Here is a 20,348-nt window from a genome sequence, read left to right on the forward strand (position 1 = left end):
GAATCTTAAAATACAGTATATATGTATGCTGTCTTCTTAAAGTTGTGTAATTGCAAGTATGAAACAGTACATATGTCACGTCATTGATATTGTATAACAGTAACATCTTGTAATATTAGCACATATTGATGATAATATGATTCCACTTAGTATGTAAACTGGAATAAAGTGTACAACTTCAAATTCTATGGATCTTGGATGCCAAGTAACCTAAAAGTTATGGAAACCAATCAGATTGCTGAGCTGAAATATTAAAGGAAAAATCCATCCTAAAACACTTCAACACTGTTAAAAACAGCTATTGGTGATCTACTTTGCCTTTGTGGATCTATTGCGTTGTTTGGTGTATTTTTCATATTCCCATGGACAACTGGCCAAACGTAGGGTGACGTCAGATTAGGGGTGCACCCTAATCTGATCCATCAGCCACCGAATAAACACTCTAAATAGGTCATTGGTAATCGGCCAATCACTGTTTCAACTGCCTACTAACTGAAGTAGAAGTAGTCGAGGCAGGTTGAGGGAAAGTGACACCAAAAAAGTAAATTACAATACTTCATCACAAAATAACATCAAATTGATATGTAATGCTGCAAGAGGATCCAAGGGTTTTCCTTTCATCTGGATTATGTTACTGTTTAGTGATCAGTGATCAGTAACAGATTCAATTTTAAGAGTAACTTTGTCAGCCCCGGTCCAGTTGATGGTGTCAGTCTTGGTACTCACAGCGGAGCTTGTCCACCAGCTTCCCTCCACACAGCATGGCCAGCATCGCCTTCACAGAGTGCACCGTCAGACGGCTGTCTGCCTCACTAAAACACACACACACACACACACATTATGCTATAGTATATTTCACCGTCACCTTAGTATGTGTGTCCCTTGTTACAGGGTTGAGCGAAAAGACAAACACCGATAGAGTATCACGGGGGGAAAAAAGTAAAACTGACTGTATGTAGCTACCTGTCAACGGCGGCCAGTATGAATTCGACCAGCAGGGTGGTGCTCTCGCGGGGGTCGATGGTGTGAGTGGTGGGCAGGCGCTTGCTGAGCTGGTTGAACAGGGAGGACACCAGGTTCTCCAGCCTGGTCACAGAGATGCCGGCGTTCAGCTCCACGGCATTCAGACCGGCATCCCGCACCGCCTCGATCACGTTGTACACGTCGATCAAGTGCACTGAGGGGGGGGGGGGGGGGAAATTAAATAGCACGACAAAGAGGTGACACTGAACAACACTGCTAAAAATATCTATCTTAAGTTTAGTCTAGTGTTTAATTTTAAAATCTTGTTTTCCTTTAAACAAGTGAAAAATGTGGCGTGGGGTGAGATGAGGTGAGAATTGAATTTCTTTACAATGCAGTTTCGCCTGTTTGGGTGAAACTGCATTGTAGTATCAATATAAAGTCACTTGATTTAAACACTTTAAAAGGACATGGTAGCATATTTTTTCTTATTTTTCTCCACTACATTTGCAACATAGACTTGTTTTGTGACTTTTTACACCTGTACTGGCACTTCTGTTAACTGATGCTATCAATGCTGACTGGCCATTTTTCAGGTGCCTGAAGCACTCGAGTAGAAACTCTTTCCACACAATGGAATAAAAGTCTAAAACTCAAAATGTCATGTCATCTTTTTCATAACCGGTGCAACCAGATGCCATCCTGGCGGTGAATGACTTACAGTTGCATCTCTTCTGTATGAATCTCAGCTTGCAGGCCGTTCGATACGTAGAGAGCCGAATCGCATCGAAGTTCTGCTCCCCTGTGACGAAAAAGGAGAGACTCAGAGGCTGTGCTAGACCATTAGGCATTAATAATAGAACCAATCTCATGACTCATGAATCTCATGTACCATCCGCCATAATCACTGCTGGGACAGATAATGCTTCCTCCTTGCCTGAGAGTGCTGGCATGGCCGGGATGATATAATTATGTTTTTGAAAACATTTTTCACCACAGAGAATGACGCACATTCTTCAGTGTGATCCCAGGATCCTGCGTTGAACTTGACATTTCAAATGAGGTAAGAACATGGCTATTTTAGTAGCCTAAATACAGAAGTTTTTCTTCAGAGTTCACACACTTGCTAAGTTCAAGTGAATGAAATAATAATGTAATAAACTCTATACTTCATTTTGATGTGCACCCCTGGAACCCAGTCAAGGACCAGTTGCAAGTCCCCAGATCCCAGTTTGGTAAAATAGTATTCTACAGTGAAGTATTAATCCCCCTTGACTTTTTGCACATTTTCTTGTGCTACAAAATTAGTTCAAAATTCATTTGTTTTCGGTTTTTTGGCCTGAAAAAATAGCCTTTTCTATCAAAGTGGAACAACAGAAAAATCTTTGTCCAACATTCCATAATACAGATCATTTAGACTTGATCTTAAAGTTGTAGTTAAACAATTTAAATGGATTCTCTTTTCAAAATTGTTATAATTTACCTCTCTTGCCAGGAAGTCTTACACCGGGTCCCTTCAATGAATCTTAATAAGACGTTAGGGCGCAGGGTGGTTTCTGCTTCAGCTTGCTGGAGCACAGTGTTGAATACCTGCTTTAATTATGGATGACATTTGATTCCAGTGCCTGTGGTTTTGAGGAGAAAAGAAATGATCTCCCTTCCATGACTGTATGTGAAAACAGAAGGTGGCTTTTCAGTGTACTTTCAGTCTCATGTCCTTTCACGCTAATTTTATTAAGCAAATGAATGAAGAAACTGGACAGAAAGAAGTGCTGAAAAGTGCAGCTTCTCTGTTTTCATGGCAAGATAATTTATGTTTTCCTCAAAACCTCAGAAACTGCAATCAAATAGCATCCATAAGTGGCACAGGTATTCAACACTGTGCTCCAGCATTCTGAAGTACAAAAGAGCGAGAAAAGCTGCTGGGTTGAAAACAACGACCTGTTCTGGGTGCCGTGCGGAGGCTGTGTGAGGGTTCTATTAGGGGTCAAAGGTCACTCACCCAGCTCGGCGAGGATCTGCCTCCTCTCGGCTCCTCCCGCCGTAGCCGTAGCCCCCCTCCCTCTGTCTGTCTGGCCCCCCTCCTCCATCACCATCCTGCAGGAGACGGAGACACGGCACAGAAACTCACCAGCTGGGTTTACATCCAGCTATTCCATTACATACTATATATATACTTCATTCCGTTTGAAAAGGGGCGGTTAAACCTTTTATAATCAGGAACTTTTATTCTGATTACATACATTGCAGCATGTAAATGCACACCTTATGCAATTTTATTGAGTGCTCATGTAAATACTTGCATGTGAATTTTCAATCAAACTGATTTCATGCCGCATGAAAAAACATGTCTTATGTTACCGCAGCTAGTATTTCTACAATTCTCTTTTCATCTCCTCCTAATTTTAGATTCCTTGGTTACAGTTTTACACACAGCTGCATGCACACACACACACACACACACACACACACGCAAGACAGTCTTGACAGTCATCACTAGGATAAATCCATTAATGACAGCAGCTGATGAAATCCGATCTGTAGTCTGGCATTCGGAGAACTTAACAAGGGTACAGAGAGAGAGAGAGAGAGAGAGAGAGAGAGAGAGAGAGAGAGAAAGAAAGAAAGAAAGAAAGCAAGCTACACTGAGTTGTAGCTAGCTAGACTGTCAGCCACAACTGTCAGGTGACGTAAGAGGATAGTCACCATGGTAACAGTCATACCCACCCCCCTCCCAACACACACTCACGCACACACCTGCAAATATTTGAATTCCTTGTATGAATGCAGTGACATGCCAACTCCCAAAACACACACACGCACACTCCAAGCAGTAGGTACGTTTCCCCTGCACACACACACACGCACACACACATTCCAGAGAGGATTTAAGAGCTTCCCAGGAGACTTCATGCTTCATCCAGACAAAAGAAGGATTCCTCCTTTCAAGAACATTTTCTTTCACTGTCGCTCTCTCTCTCACACTCACACTCTCTCACATTCCCTTACATCTTCATAGAGCTGTCACAATGCTCTCTCTCCCTCTCTTTCTCTCTCGCTCTCTCACACACACACACTTGCATTGCCTCCTTCCCTTTCACTCTTCCCGTCGTCTTGTACAATGCTCTCTCTCTCTTCCTTGCTCCCTCCCTCGTCTCCCCTGTCACTTTTTTCTCTCTGCCTCTCCCTCCCTCTCTCTCTCACACACACACACACACACACACCAGAGGCTGTTGGTGCCAGTCAGTCAAGTGCATGTGTAACTATCTTTGTTCTAAACCATCTGTGCTTTGTAGACGACTCACACTGACAGCCATGCCAATGTTTTTGCCCCCGCATTTAACCTGCAACTGCTCCACATGGCGTTGCCCAGTGGCTGAAAGTCAAAGCCTATTGGATAAGACGGTAAATTACAGGAAATGAAGTAGTAGTTTGCCGGTTTGGCAAACGTTTGACTGGCTGAGAAAGTGAATGAGAAACTGTCAACATTCAGCCACCAGTACTGTTATGGCCGCTTCCATAAGTCTCACCAGTTACTGTGAGTAAGTCGTTATTTCCAGCCTGGCCTTGGTGATAACTACGCTCTGTCTGTCTGCGTGTCTGTCTGTCTATGTGTCTGTCTGTCTGTCTGTCTCTGTAGAGCTGACACGGAGGAACATTTGGTCTGTGAGCCTCGCTTCCCATTTTAACTCGCGAACGTTTCAAACCCTCTCAGATATAATTAGCCTTCCTGCAATTACCCCCAGCTATGTCAGATGGCTAGGAACAGCTTGGCTGCTGTTTTCCCAAACCGCAGGGTCTGAAAGCCTTTCATCCGAGTCCCTTTTTACTCCATTATAACTCTTTAACCCTTCTCTTGCAAACAGTCTTGGACTCGTTCCTAAAAAACACAACATATTATTCCTTACTCATTTCAAAAGTACGGTTACATGGTCCAAGCCCTAGACCACTGAGCCACCAGGACACCCCCAAAATATTGTTTTGATTATGCAACAGCTGACGAATCGCATAACCTGACGTCGCTGTCCTGTGAAAACCTTATATCTCCAAAATGTCAACTTGTCAGGAACTAACAAAAACAGCCTTGTTTTCAGCTTGACCACCATGTAGTTTTGAGTTTATCCAATGGCGTTTTGAAAGGGTTTCGTAAAACCAAGGGGTTATAACTTACTATATACTTATAACTCCCTGACAGGAGTAATTTGTTACACTGTTTGATACATTAGTTGTGTGTTACAACCCCAACTCTGGCGACTGCATCCTCTCTTACCTACAGACATCATGATTTCCTCTGCTGTGAGTGATCAAGGAGACCAAATAGCGCTGATGTTCAGTGTTCTTTTACTGGATAAAATCAAAGTAGTGGGAATACTTCTGCCCAGAGAAAGTAAACTCTTCTCCCAATTCTCGTCTAGCTAGTTACTTAAGTTAGTATGAGAGGACAATGCCTATCATGAGGAAAAGGTATTTAGAGAGGTATTTAGATACTAAGATATTTAGAGAGGGTGATAACATAACTTATTTGGTTTGATTGGTAACTAACATTATTACTCATATTGAAATAGTAAGTTGTTACACTACTTGTTACTGGGAAAAGTAATGATATTAGTGTAATGCATTGCTGAGCAACACTTTACCACTCCACACTACTTACAAAATGATTGCTGGTATGGTACTAAGGCTCACAATGAATTGTTATTTAATTAATTGATAGCGAAAGAAAGATCTTTCTGTCAGATAAATCAATTGTATTTTTGAATGGTGAGCAGTGAACTGATACACTTCTTTCCAGTGGATATGGAGCATTTTGAAACGAAAGCCTTCACATACTCTTTTGAAAATGTAGGCTGGAAACTGCACAGCTAAAGTGACTGACAGAGGGGTTATAAAGTGCTAGTGGTGAAAGAGCCTTTCCTTACAGAGCTCAGCTATAGAAAGGCCAAAAATAGAGAGAGAGGAAGAAAATGAGAGAGAGAGACACACAGAGAGAGAGAGAGAGAGAGAGAGAGAGAGACAGAGAGAGAGAGAGAGAGAGAGAGAGGGAGAGAGAGAGAGAGAGAGAGAGAGAGAGAACTAGAAGAAATAGAGACATACAGTAGAGTGAATGTGTGTTGCTGTTCTGTGTTTCAGTGGGTGGTGATGCAGGCCACTGTAGCACCATGGTGTTTTATTATGGCTGCCATTTGCTGAGCTTTACGGAAACAAACACACAAACAACGCACACTGCTCTGCACACACGCACACACACGTTGGTTTGAGGAAGAATTTAGAAAGAAAACAGGTTAAATGCTTAATTGTACAAAATAAATAGAAATGCACTGTGCAGACTTGTGGCACTACTGCATCCTCACCTAAAACAGCCTCTGTGTGTGTTTGTGTGTGTGTGTGTGTGTGTGTGTGTGTGTGTGGTCTTACCTCTCTGTGTTAGGGGGTCACACAGGACAGAGGATCCACAATAAAGGACGTCTAGCGGAGAGAGAAAGAGAGAAGAGAAAGGCGAATAGAAGAGAATAGTCTTTTCAGTCTGGAGACAAAACATGTCAAAGGCTTTTTGGGGACAGCAGAGCCAATCCAGTGAGCAGAGCACACCCTCTAATATAAACACACACTGGACACGACCAGCGGGGTACACACTCATCCCTCACTCCTAGGGTTATTTTCAGTGAACATGTTAATTCACTGAATAGGTGTGGTGGGTCACCCTGCTAACCCTAAAACAGTTCTATTAGTCTGCATTTCAATGGAGAGTTTTAGTGTTCCATGATGGTCTAATTGCTGTTTCAGAGGCTTTCCCACCCTGACAAGAATATAATTCTGGGGGAAACTGAATTCTTGTAATTTTTTGGCATGAAAATGCCAAGAGGGTGGCATGGTGGCTCAGTGGTTTGCACAGTTAACTGCTGCCTCACAGCAAGAAGGTCCTGGGTTCTAATCTTGGCTCCAAATTGCCCATGGGTGTGATTGTGAGCCGGAGTGTCTCTATGTGTAAGTTTGTCTATGTGAAACAATAATTAGAAAATGAATGTATGAATGAATAGCGGCGCAAAACATTGACTATCGACAGCTTCAATAAAAACACATTGGTATCGGGCTTCAAAATGAACCAAATCTGAACACCATCTGTTGTGTAGTTTTGTTGACCTGTCATGATTTTACGCAGCAACCACACTTAATCCATATTGCTTTTATGTTGCTGCAAACTACGTAGCAGAGTTCTACGCAAGGATCTCGCGGCATAAACGTATGGAGATGAAAGTAATTCAGTGTGGTTCTGGATTGTACTATTACAATGACACATTTTCAATGCAGTTTTGATTCACACACACACAAACATCAGTGAGCTAGAAAAAATAGGGTGAAGAAAACAATTGGACATGGTCTGACTTCCAACCCAACATCAAAAGCTACCTGCTGCCATCCTCACCTGCTTCACTGTTTTGTTGGCAAAGCTTGAGAAAAGACAGCAAAATTACACTTGCAACAAATAAAAGGATAGTACACATTGCCAGACATTTCATAAGCCTCTGATCAACCAACTCTCACTGGAGCAGAGATGCCATTCCTCCCACTGACAAAGAATCCCAAAGTTGTGCCATGAATGCAGTCTAACTCAGACCTCATGGATATGAACACAGAATTTATGACATTTCTACATATTGTTGTTGTCGTGTGAAAACCTCATTTTCATGTTGAAGGAAGGATTACATGGTCCTCTGGGTTGAGAAACAACTTCTTGGGCTTATGAAACCATTTCAAAACCACTATAATGTGAAAAATGCATTGGCATCAAGCTAACAACAAGGCTGTTTCTCTTAGTTCCTTAAAAGTTAACATTTTGGATATGAGGAATTCACCTGACAGCAGTGATACGCACTATATCTAATCACTCTATCTCTAATCACAGTTAAAGCCAGTAAATATGGGACCAGGTCTCAGGATTACCTAATCTTAGATATTCCACATGTAAATACAGAGCTTGGCAAAAATGGTTTTCGATACTCTGCGCCTTACAAATGGAATGATTTGCAAAGGTCTTTGAAATTAGAATTCCTTGTTTCTTTAGAAAAGTTCAAATTCTTAATCCATAATTTTTCGAACATTGACTGTAACTGTTTCCACTGATTTTTGTTTGATTGCTGATTGTTGCTGTGTAATGTTTGAATGAACTTGCATGTCTTTTTTATAACTGTTCTGTTGTTAGCAGGTCTCTCTTAGAAAAGAGATCTTGATCTCAATGAGACTTCCTGCTTAAATAAAGGAAAAATAAAAAATAAAAAAATATTTCTGTGTGTATGTATATAAAGGAAGCTCCTGACTAGGGCTGGGCAATATATCGATATTATATCGATATCGTGATATGAAACCAGATATTGTCTTAGATTTTGGATATCGTAATATCGTGATATGGCATAAGTGTCGTCTTTTCCTGGTTTTAAAGGCTGCATTACAGTAAAGTGATGTCATTTTCTGAACTTACCAGACTGTTCTAGTTGTTCTATTATTTGCCTTTACCCACTTAGTCATTATATCCACATTACTGATGATTATTTATCAAAAACCCCATTGTGTAAATATTTTGTGAAAGCACCAGTAGTCATCCCTACAATATTGTCGCAATATTGATATCGAGGTATTTGGTCAAAAATATTGTGATATTTGATTTTGTCCATATCGCCCAGCCCTACTTACAACTGAACATTTAGCCCACTTCGTAGAAAATACCGAGATATATATTGTGTATCGCCATTCAGCCTAAAAATACCGAGATATGATTTTTGGTCCATATCGCCCAGCCCTACTCCTGACACCTTCAACAAATGTGTCGCCTACGTTGGCTAATACACAAGGATAGACTGAGTTTCAATGAATGTGCAGTAGAGGCTGCTAGCCTACCTAGAATAAGTTGAATATGACAGTATTAATGCACAGAAAACCTAGGCTATACACAGTTGAGTGTGAACTACACTGATAGCTTTTTTGCTGTGCTTGTTGAATATCAATCAATAGTGACTACAACATGCAGAGGGCAATCACAGACTGTCAGCAGATGTGACTAGTAAAATAGATAGATGAAATATATTAGACGGACATAGAATAGACAGATAGATAAATAAGTACTATATTTATCCTAGAGGGAAATCCAATTGCAGCAGCAACAAACAAAACAGCGAGACACAACGCTATAATAAAAGCTAATACAAAATAAAAACATAATATTCGCCATCTTGTACAATCACCCGACATATTGACATATCGGTTATAGAGTGTGGTGTCCTAACTAGCATTTGGTTACTAACTGCAACAGCAAAACAAACAGGATCCTAATCAATACATTGAAAATTGTCAACCTGCCCCAAGCCCACTATCAGTACTACACTAGTTCAATAAGTGTGGTTGATGTTAAATAAGGAAGTAGGCTTACTTAATAAGTGTTGCACACACACACACAACACTGTACAAGTAATCAGTATATGATCATCATATACTGCAATTTTAAAGACAGTGGATTTTAAATAGTACATTTTAAAAAGAGTTAATTTCATTTCATTTGCTGCAGTTGAAAAATGCAAACACACACATACTCACACACACACCTTCCCTTTCACTCCTTTCACCACAAGGTGAGTGCATGTGTGTGTGTATGTGGGGTCTCGCATCAGTGCAGGCCACCCAAACAGACCACCTGTGCATCAACACCCCACAACACACACACGCACACACACACACACACACTCACTCACTCACTGTCTGTCATTACTGGTATGGTTATTCAGGCCCAACACCTGAGCAAGACAAAAAAAACACACACACACACACACCTGCTGTGTGGATGTGATGATCAATCAGTTGCCCCTAGTCTTAAACACTCACATATCAAACCACACGCATGCAGACTAAAGGCCTGGATCTCTCACCTAACACACACACACACACACACACACACACACACACAATATCCATAGTGCTTCTAGACTCACCGGTGTGTCCACCAACTAAATGTTAGCGAGTGGGAGAGAAGAGGTGATATGGCGATGACACCGACACAGGGCCAGGCGTCAGGCAGGCGAATGGGTACTCAAGAGGGGTAGGAGGGCGTTTACCACTTACTGTACACACACACACACACATACAAACAAACACACACACACACCATGCCTTGACCACATTAGCACTTGCAGCTGTTCCCTATTCTCATCGTCTGTCCTGACAGGGCCTGACCTACAGCATGTTTGTATGAGTGTGTGTGTGCATGTGTGTGTTATAGGTGATATATATGCTGCAACTTTAGACACTGGCGTTGTTGAAATACCTCGGAGCTCCTTTTTTCCTCTAAATGACCTCAGTGTAGCACGGGAAACGAGGCTGAAAACTCCGTAACATTTTCTCAAGCGATCTCCAAAAAGTAAACTTTGGTTGGATTTGAATCAAAAAGCTGGTAAATTTGTCTTTTTCCACACGGAAACACTTTCAGCTGCACTGACTACCGAACGTAAAATTTGCTCTCCGACCTTTCACTGATGACCTTTGACCCCCCGTGTTACCCAGAGACAGCCCGGCTGACCCTGGGGTGTCACCAGGCAGGTATAAACAGCAGCAACAGATCTCTGGTTACACACGCGATGGACAATTAGCATGCCAGTGATCTTCGGAGAACCGGTCCATAAGTTATGCTCTGGCCTGGCAACACGGAGGAGGGCGTCCACGCAGGACAGGAGCCAGAGAAAGAAAGAGAGAAAGAGAAAGAAAGACAGGGAAGATATGGTAGAGATAGAGAGGTGGAGAAAGAGAGCGGAAGGAAGGAAATAAACTGAGACATAGAGACAGGAAGCGAGATGAGAGGAGAGAAAGAGCAAAATAAAAAGATGAAGAGAGAGATAGGAAGTGAAAGTTAAGTCAAGAGATGGAACCCAACCCAAAGGACAGACCAGACTTCGGTCGCTGTTGTCATGCCATTAGGAGGAAAACAGAGTAGAAATAGTGTCATAGATAGCCATCTTTAGGGAATGGACAGTGTTAGTGTCTTGCTCTACCCATTGAGCTACACAGAGACATCAATATCAAGGGTTGAGAGCCTATATCCATAATCTCAGGGACTTGAAGACAAAGATGCCCACATCTGTTCTACACTGTGTCTCATTTTAGACAGCCAACCCAACTCCCCTCCACAACAATCCACTTGGTCAGGGCCTCTTAAAACTTGTCAATCCGAGACCTGAATGAGCAGTTCTTTTCCTTTCACCCTGTGACCCAGTCACTTGAAAACAACTGTACTATTCTTGTAACAGAGGGACCCCTCCAGTAACAGGCCTGGGTTTTGTTCTGGATCCCCACAGCTTCAGAAACCAAGCTCTATGGCACATCAACAGACAGCTGTAGCCTAACAGACTGGAGTGGGACTGGTCTCTTTAGAAAGTCGCACATGGATTCTGCTTGTTTGAAAAATACACCAGCTCTTTGGAAAATAAGCTGTTTGTTAAACCACTGAGTGATGAGAAAATTATTACCATTTAACTCACTTACCGAAGGTTAATTCGTATTTTTATTTGGACCCTACAAGCTACTAAACATCACCTCAAAAGCACCGTAACGTGCCAAATAGTAAACCAGTGGTTCTCAAAGTTGGGTCCGGGGTCCCCCAAGGGTCCTGGATATAATTTAATTCACTAGAAATTATATCAATTTGAGACTGAATAAGAATGATTACACTAATCACAGGTTTCACTCTCACCACTGTTATCTCCCCACCCACAGTGGGGAGACAGTAACACAGTTCAATACTAAATCGACAACAATAAAAATCTTTCCATATGGGGTCACTGAGTTACATGAAAACATTTGAGAACCCCTGTAGTAAACACCCAGCGGTGAAGCCAAAATGTCTGTGTATTCCTTAAACTATAGATGTGAGGGGAAAAGTAGGGTGGTTAATTGCTGCCAATTTCCCTTGTTAGATGTAAACAAATCGCCCACTGCTGGATTCAAACACACTGCCAAGAAAAAAAGTAGGGGCCATCAGGGGACAGTTTGGGACACAGCCCATCAGTTACTATGATCCTCTCTCTCTCCCTCTCTCCCTGTCTCTCTCTCTCTCTGTCATCCCACTCTTGTTAGTTTCCTCCGCAGGGAACAACAGATTTGGAAGAGCATGCAATCTCCCTGGAACCACACTTAAGCATACACTCATTTTGTTTGTGCTCTGGTTTAAATATTTACATCTCCTGTATGTTTTTGTCGTACTTGCTGGCTAATAGACTTTACCGGTATTTGAATGATCATTTTACATTTGGCTGCAGGTGAATAAAGTGCCTCACTCATGAGGGACCTCTCGTTGTCATTCCCCGGATTATGTTACATTTTTCTCCTAACATGTACAACAAATTGCATAAAAACAAGCCAACCACATAAATCATATAATTTAACAGAATATAACCGGATATGTGCGGTTCTCTCACGTAGCCAAACTCCATAGAAAATGTGCAAGTTTAACTTTGCTGCTTATCGGCAAACGTACGTATCTGGTTGAACACGACTTAATACATTTTACTATTCCCACAATCTTCTTCCACCAACATACACCATGTTTGACGGTGGTGAGCCGTGTGAACCAATAATAAAAGTTGAGATTTTGTTGACATAAAGTGCTGCTTGGTGGATTAATATATGCCGTGATTAACAGTGGACCCTAACGATACGTAAAAGGTCATACGTCATGTTCCACCAGCCATGTAGTTATGGCCATAAGCAAGGCAACGTTCAATTGCCAGATTTTGAATGGAGCGTCACGTTCCCCCTATACAAGAGAACGGAACCTATCGGGGCTACAGCACTGCTGCTAAAAATCAAACCCCAGTAATAGCCCTGATTTGAAAGTCGCATATTTGTCTGTTATAACACTCAAGGCAACGACACGGCACGTACAACGGCATAATTACAGTACTTCAACAATCTTCAATGGGCGCTCTCGGCTCCCAAAAGTTTCAAAGAGACTATTGAGTTAAAGTGGTTACAGGCTACTTTTAGTTCTGCCTACTTCTGGGAATCTGTGACATATGAGCGGCCATATTGCAGAAAAGTTTAACTCCCTGTTCACCTTGTTCCCCCAAATGAATGTGCTCTTCAAATCACTCTCCCTGACGCAATCCCTGACAAAATTAACATAAAGTCAGGTTTGTGGCGTCTAAAACCCAAACTTTAGTTTATGTAACAGTGCAATATCCCGTAATAGGCTATGTGAGAGAGGGTCTACTCACCGGGACTATTTTCGGCAGGTATCCGTGGCCAAATACCAACATCAACACTGAAGCGTGTGGCACTGACTTGAGCTGTAACCCAGTTTTCTCTCTCGATATATCCGCTTCCTCTTGGCATCGGTTTTGTGCCCTCCTGTTTAGATATCGTCCCCGTTCCGTTATTTATTTCCGTGGCGCACCGTGTTTCGCACCCTCCATACTCGCTGTACCGGGTGCCGCTGTGTGTGTGTTTCTCAGTCAGTGTGGTCTACTATTTTTGAAAGAAAGTCACTCCTCTCCCGCCGTGCGCCCTCCCCTTGACAGGCCGAGTAGCTGTGAGTCAATGGTGACAACATAGTCATGCTATATGCTGACAAAAACAAACTCATTACATTTTGACATATTATTGTTTGTTAAAAAGTAACGCATTACTCGTTACTCGTGTCAAAAGTAATGCCATTACTTCACTTATTACTCCCTGGCAGCGGCAATTCGTTACGGTACACTACCCCTTCCGTTACTTTTTGATGGTTGGTGTCCTGCTTACTTTTAACATCGCGATAACTTAGTTACCGCTCCCGTGAATGAAAATCAAAGTAGTGGTAAAAGTTTTTAACTTTTCTACCAATTTTTCATCTAAACTTGATCACTCTGAGGGGACGACGACTAATTCTAATGAGAGAGAATCGGGGCATGGGGGTGGGATGCAATTTATGGATAATTCAACTTCAATGTGATACTAGTTGATAACAAAATTAACGTCTTGTTTTATTTGTTGGTAAATACGGTGTTAAATACGGTGTTATTACTTAAGTTGAAAAATAAAAATTAGTAACTCCTTCCTAGGAAAAGCGATAACATTACTGCAACAGTCTGTCAGTGACCTGTCAGTCTCCCTCCCTCTCTCTCTCTCTCTCTCTCTCTCTCTCTCTCTCTCTCTCTCTCTACTGTATTTGTCAAACTATCATTTTCCCACAGCTGTGAAATTCAACAGTGCTATGTGATGAGCATGTGCGCCCCTCCCACCCCCTCCACACACGCACACACACACACACACACACACACACACACACACACACAAACACATTGGCTACATAGTAGTGTTAGGCGGACTACTCTAAAAATATGGGCTTTATTATGTCATATGGAAATTATTTAGGCCAGTAAACTGATTGTTGAAATTTGATAGTAATTACTTATTATTAGATTATTTCTGGACTCATAGGCCTATGGGATTCTGTTGAAGGCCAAATGCCAAAGTTGTTAGTTGACCTTCTATTGCTTACCAATACGCCACAGTGTCCAGTAGGTAGTGCACTTGTCCACAGATCTTTTCTCTGAGCCATTTGATGTAATATATCCAATGTGCTAGAACCGCTGTAGTAATATGTAACATTTTGAATACGAAGTAATGGAATCACATTTTGTTGCTACCCTTAGGGAGCAGGATCAGGGCTGAAAAAACTGGTGTTTTACTTTTTTCAATTAATAGAAACTCTACACTTGTCATTTATGACATTTTTGCCGTAGCATGCTTGTTAGGCGGGCCTATCCCGAGTACACCAAATCTAATGCTCAAACCTATATAGGCTTAGTGGGGAGGAAGCATTACTGGAGTTAAGCAGAGGAGAAAGGAAAACTATGAAAGTCTCAATTTCGGAAAGAGGAAGAACCTGTTTATCATTCATTTATTCATTTTGCGAAATTGTGAAATACACACAGCCTTGTCAGAAGTTAGAAAAGAGAGAAAAAGAGGACAACAGACTCAGCAAAATCAGGCCAAATGTTTACTTAGTTGATTTTACTAAACGGTCTCCCCTCGATTTCATCAGAAAACACAAAATAGGTTCAGTACAGCTGTCAGTACTTTTGTTGCCTAATTCTATCACTCGCATAATTTTTCCAGCTCATATGTCAAAAAAATGGTCTCGGATAATAAATCTTGGGACAAGATACATTTAAATATATTCCATGTCAAATGTATTTCTGTACCATTTATGTAAATGCACGTAGAACATATATGAAAGTGGCCATTTCTGTAATATTGATATGTAATATCTGTTTCCTCCATATATTGTAAATCTATGTAGCTATATGATTAAAAGTTGCAAGATTTATGTATAAATGTGGTTTCCATATGTGACAATTAGGGACTGAAATGGGGTTTTGATGGCTGATACCAACTTAGACTGCAGTCGTTACTTTGTACTGATATTCAGTATCTTTAAATATGACCATTTTCATGCCAAAAAATATTATTCAGTGTTTGCCCAATAATTTTATTTTATTCAGGGTGGAAAAGCCACTGAGACAGCATTTAGACCATCATAGGACACTAAAACTCTCCATTGAAAGCCAGACTAATGGAATTCTTTTAGGGCTAGAAAGACTGGCCGATATCTGATACTTAATAATATTCACTTTCAGCCTGCTATATCTGCAAACTAATAAATCAGTCTAACCCTAATGGTAATACATGACTTATGCTGTTAAAAGGTAGATGTCCTCAAATCTATCTATTTTTGTGTGAGCGCCAGTGGACTATAAACATGTAAACATGTTGTACTCCCTATTCTCTTGTAAATCTGGACTTTACCAAGAGGGGAATACCCGTCCGGCGTCATATTTGCGCTGCAGGGTCAATATAACAGTGTGTTATATATATGCTGCTAGTGAAACAGAACGGACAAAAACACTGATCCACTGCAGGACTTTGTTTTTAAAACTGTCCAGACTGGATGATCATTTCATCTAAGATTAGTAGGTGAATTTCTTCCATCGGGCATCGCAATGATGTGGACGCTGGCTCTTCAGGTGGTTGCCATTGGTGTTTACCTACAGGTAGGAGCGTACCCATACACTCACCTTACAATATAAATTAATATGATATTGTGTTCACAGTACAACTTTGTAGTTAGAAATGACGTTACAATGTTAAAAATACTAAATGCATAGTGTGAATTTCTTTACCCAGCTGTAGTAAGTCTTAAAATTAACTGTGAGGTTTAGGGGGAAATTGATGGAAGTCAGTGCTCTACCTCCCCACCATCACATTACTTGAAACTGAACAAATCCCCTTTCAGGTAATGATATATTTTGACATGCCTACCTGTAGGTGCCTGGTTGCTATCCATCATGCCGTATATTGAGGTCTATAGCCAGCTGTAGCTTCCAGAACCACCTTTGGGTCCCTGCTCTACCTCCTCACATCACCCATCTGTTCCTGGAGATGAACAACATCGGCGAGATCAATGCCACCTCCCTGTCAGGCCTGGAGGAACTGCGGGTGCTGGATCTCGGAATGCAGCGCGTGCCGCTCGTGATCCAGAACAACGCCTTCAGCAGACAGAGACACCTGATCCGGCTGGTGCTCGGGGCCAATGTCGGCCTTCAGCTGGAGCCACGGGCGTTTGTGGGACTGTCCAACTTACGGGAGCTCCACCTGGATTACTGTTCCCTGCAGGAGTCCATACTGGAGGAGAGCTATCTGCAGCCGCTGTCCTCCTTAGAGACGCTTGACCTCTTCGGTAACCAAATAAAGAGACTCCAACCTTCACTGTTCTTCTCAAACCTGACGAAGCTCACAGAGTTGAACCTCAAGCTGAACAAAATCAACGCGATATGTGAGGCGGATCTGATCGGTTTCCGGGGCAAACACTTCCGCCTCCTGAACTTGGACACCATCCACCTTAGGAACATGTCTAGTCAAGGTTTTGACTGGGAAGAATGCGGGAATCCTTTCAGAGGGATGTCCTTTCAGACGCTTGATTTGTCCTACAATGGGTTCAGCGTGGACAAAGCGAGACAGTTTTTCACAGCCATCGAGGGGACGAAGATTGGTCATCTTAAACTGTCTGGAACCATGGGTAAAGGATTTTTCTACGTCCACTTCCGTGATCCAGACCACGTCACGTTAGAAGGCCTCAAGCATAGTGGAGTCCGCATTTTAGATCTGTCTAAAAACAAGATATTTACTTTGCACGCGGGGGTTTTTAGTCCACTGAAAGAAGTAAAAATCCTTGATATTTCCCAAAACAGTGTCAATCAGATAAATAGAATGGCATTTCTTGGTCTTGAGAGACAATTACAAATGCTCAACCTGTCACACAACCTTCTAGGGGAAATCCATTCTTACACATTTGAGTCACTGACAAACCTTCATGTGTTGGACTTGTCTTACAACCATATTGGTATATTGGGAAAGGCTTCATTCAGAGGACTTCCTCGTTTAAGAGCGTTACATCTAACAGGAAACTCTCTGCGAGAACTAGGTTTCTCTGAATCATTACCCAGCTTAGATTATCTCGCTTTGAATGACAACAAGTTGAGGTCTTCATCGGTGCACAGTCTCATACAAATTGCCAATAATACTTACCATGTGAATGTTGAGGACAACAGATTCACAAACTTGGAGGACGTTTACATTATTGTAACTCATTTGAAGCACCTCCAGTTTCTCTCCATTGGAGGGAACCTCATCAAATGGTGCACGCTCAATAGAAACATCTCAATACCTCGTTCAAACAATTTGCGATTACTGGACCTTCACGGTAGTTCCCTGCAGTCCGTTTGGGCTCAGGAGAGATGCCTCGATCTGTTTGATCATCTTGAGAATCTGATCCATCTTAACTTGAGCTTCAACGCACTGCAGTCTCTCCCCCGGGGGATTTTCAAGGGTCTCACCTCAGTCGTGGAGATCGACCTCTCCTCCAACTCCTTGACGTACCTCCAGCCGGACGTCTTCCCCGAGAGCCTGAGAAAAGTCCACCTCTCCGACAACTTCATAGCCTCCCCTGACCCCGCCGCCTTCCGCTCTCTCCGCTCCATCGACCTGAGGATGAATCGGTTCCACTGCGGTCCCCACCTGAGGAGTTTCCTCACGTGGCTGAACGAGACCAGAGTAAGGTTCCTGAGCCCGGTGGAGGAGCTCAGATGTGAATTTCCCTCTGATCTCTATAGCGTTACCCTGTTAGATTACTCTGCTCGTGTCACACAGGCATAAAAGCACATAACAATCAGCAAATGCATTTCATGTGAGGGTAAAACATTTACCAGGTGCCATGTATTGCATGGTGACATCATTGGTTTGAGTAGTTCCTATATTTCTATGTGAGGACCAAATTAAAATAAATAAAGAAAAATAAAAAGATGAGAAAAATGTGCTGGTCCTCACTTCTTTAAGGGGCTGTATGTGTGTGTGTGTGTGTGTGTGTGTTTGTGTGTGTACACACTATAACGCCAAGAGGGGGAGATACAGAGGAATCCATCACTGCCCAAAGCTTTCTGCTGTAAATACAGTATAACCTTTATTCTGACTTTGGCAGGTTAAAATCCAGATCACACGCTAGGGAACTAGAACTAGAAGTAGCTGTGAAGAGGAGAGTGGCTAGGATTACATCTATGGTGCCCAGTGACGCATAATGCCAAAATACCTTTAAACTGGGCACTAAACCATAAAACTGCTCAGAGACTTTTCAGAGGAAATGTGTAGGAGGCTATGTGTGGGTAAGAGGCATTTGCAAAAAGACACATTTTTGCTTTATTAGATGGTACACAGTAAAGAGAAACAGGAACCCCAAGAGAAAGAAGAAATGCCATGAAACTTTGGTTATAAACTGGATTCCCACCCATGATATGGCCAGTGCATGGCGTGTGTGTCAGCCCAGGGGTTACCAAACCCTTTCCATGTCAGAGACCTCCAAAGAGATCAGCATTTGGCCACACACCCCCATTTGGCAGGATATAGCACACAATCACATAAATGTCTGTAATGTAATGTAATTTCATTGTGATAGTCTCAAATAAATGAAAGACTTGTGGGTTTAAACTACTCCTTACTTTGCTGGGGAACCCTAGCCCCTTTAAGGGCCCTCACTGTTTAAACAGCTGACTCTGGAGCCAATATTGTCTGTGGGTCCAAGTACTACAGGTATGTAAGAGACAAATTATATACAGGACCAAAATTGCCAAACTTATCCTTTAAAGTACATTGTACTAGCAGAGCGTAAAGGGAAAACTAACCAAAACACTGTCTCAGAGTCATGTTTTCACCTGCTGTTGACAATAACATGAGCCAAAATCAATTTCTTGTGCTCTAATTAATGGGGCACAATGTTAATGTTAATATTTGCTAACTTACGCAATTGTGAAAAGTACATTCTACTAGCTAATTTAACATTACCAAATGTCAACAGATAGGTACGTTATCTAGTACAAAGTACATTTATCTCCCATACCCACTACAACCACAGACAAAAGTCTATGTATACAGACAACAAAAATGACATCAGTTGGTTTAACTATTTATTTTCAAAGGGAAAGGCCTAATGGAACTCCCCCTTTAACTAATATGGTGGAAACATGATATTTATTTTATTGTTTGCCAGCTATAATTGTAATTTGGCCCCCCAACAGTTCAGTGATCTAATTTCATATTGTAAACCACTCTGTATTTGTTCCTCCTGGTTCTCCAGCAGGTTTTACATCTATCAAATCTATATGCCATGTCAAGGGACACTTAATTAAAGACTTTACACCTGGTGGGGGATTGGTGTTTTAAAGGTCTCATATTATTCAGGTCCCATGATTTTGTTTTCAAATATAGCCTACCATGACTCAAGATAAGAAAAATGTTCTTCATGATGTTTTCCAAATAAATGTAGTTTAGTTAAAAGGCTTTTCATTGAAATACTGGACCCTGATTGGCCAACAACACCAGCTCTAACTGAAGCTGGGGTTGTCAGTTCATATGCTGCAAACTGGCCTGATTGAAAGGATTCCAGTAATAGAGAGGATAGCCAATCAGGATCAAGTCCAGCTGTGATGTGTTTCCTGGTGTTTGAAAATGCTTTTAAAAACTTGAAATTTCACCACTCAAACAAAATTTAATTCTAACAATTTCTCCATGAAACATCGTCAATCATATATGTGTATACATAGAGGAACATTTGAATTCCTTGTATAGGGCTCCTTTAAGTTTTAACTTATGTCTACACTGGAGCCACATATATTTCTACATTTTAGAAATGCATAAATTCGGACTTATGTTCAAACTAGCCTACGTTTGATCTCACATTTAACTGGTGCAGCAGATAACACTGATATTTTCTACTATTACAGCAGAGGGCAGCAGCAGCCTATAGGTGACATCCACTG

The 20,348-nt window shown here is 41.7% G+C and overlaps 2 protein-coding genes across 6 annotated transcripts in view; one reads left to right on the plus strand and one right to left on the minus strand.

The window, feature by feature from the left end:
- The window catches only part of dtnba (dystrobrevin, beta a), a 32,309-nt gene extending 15,943 nt beyond the window's left edge, over positions 1-16,366 (minus strand). For 4 of the 5 annotated variants that reach the window (XM_078289728.1, XM_078289729.1, XM_078289726.1 and 1 more), the window contains exons 1-6: positions 13,215-13,449; positions 6,379-6,429; positions 2,966-3,060; positions 1,685-1,765; positions 964-1,177; positions 727-812 (exon numbers count right to left, since the gene is read on the minus strand). In XM_078289728.1, coding sequence (XP_078145854.1) covers positions 727-812; positions 964-1,177; positions 1,685-1,765; positions 2,966-3,059 — 475 coding nt within the window. In that variant the 5' untranslated portion in view covers position 3,060; positions 6,379-6,429; positions 13,215-13,449. Of the gene's footprint in view, positions 1-726; positions 813-963; positions 1,178-1,684; positions 1,766-2,965; positions 3,061-6,378; positions 6,430-13,214; positions 13,450-16,302 lie in introns of those variants that run through there. The other variant, XM_078289727.1, reaches the window with a different exon arrangement.
- Positions 15,987-18,195, plus strand: LOC139928707 (toll-like receptor 5). The gene is made up of 2 exons (XM_071921350.1): positions 15,987-16,034; positions 16,309-18,195. Exons 1-2 carry the CDS (start codon positions 15,987-15,989, stop codon positions 18,193-18,195), a joined length of 1,935 nt encoding a protein of 644 aa, XP_071777451.1.
- Positions 18,196-20,348: the final 2,153 nt, after the last annotated feature.

The sequence above is a fragment of the Centroberyx gerrardi genome, chromosome 18 (genome assembly GCF_048128805.1).
Source record: "Centroberyx gerrardi isolate f3 chromosome 18, fCenGer3.hap1.cur.20231027, whole genome shotgun sequence".
Lineage (NCBI taxonomy): Eukaryota > Metazoa > Chordata > Actinopteri > Beryciformes > Berycidae > Centroberyx > Centroberyx gerrardi.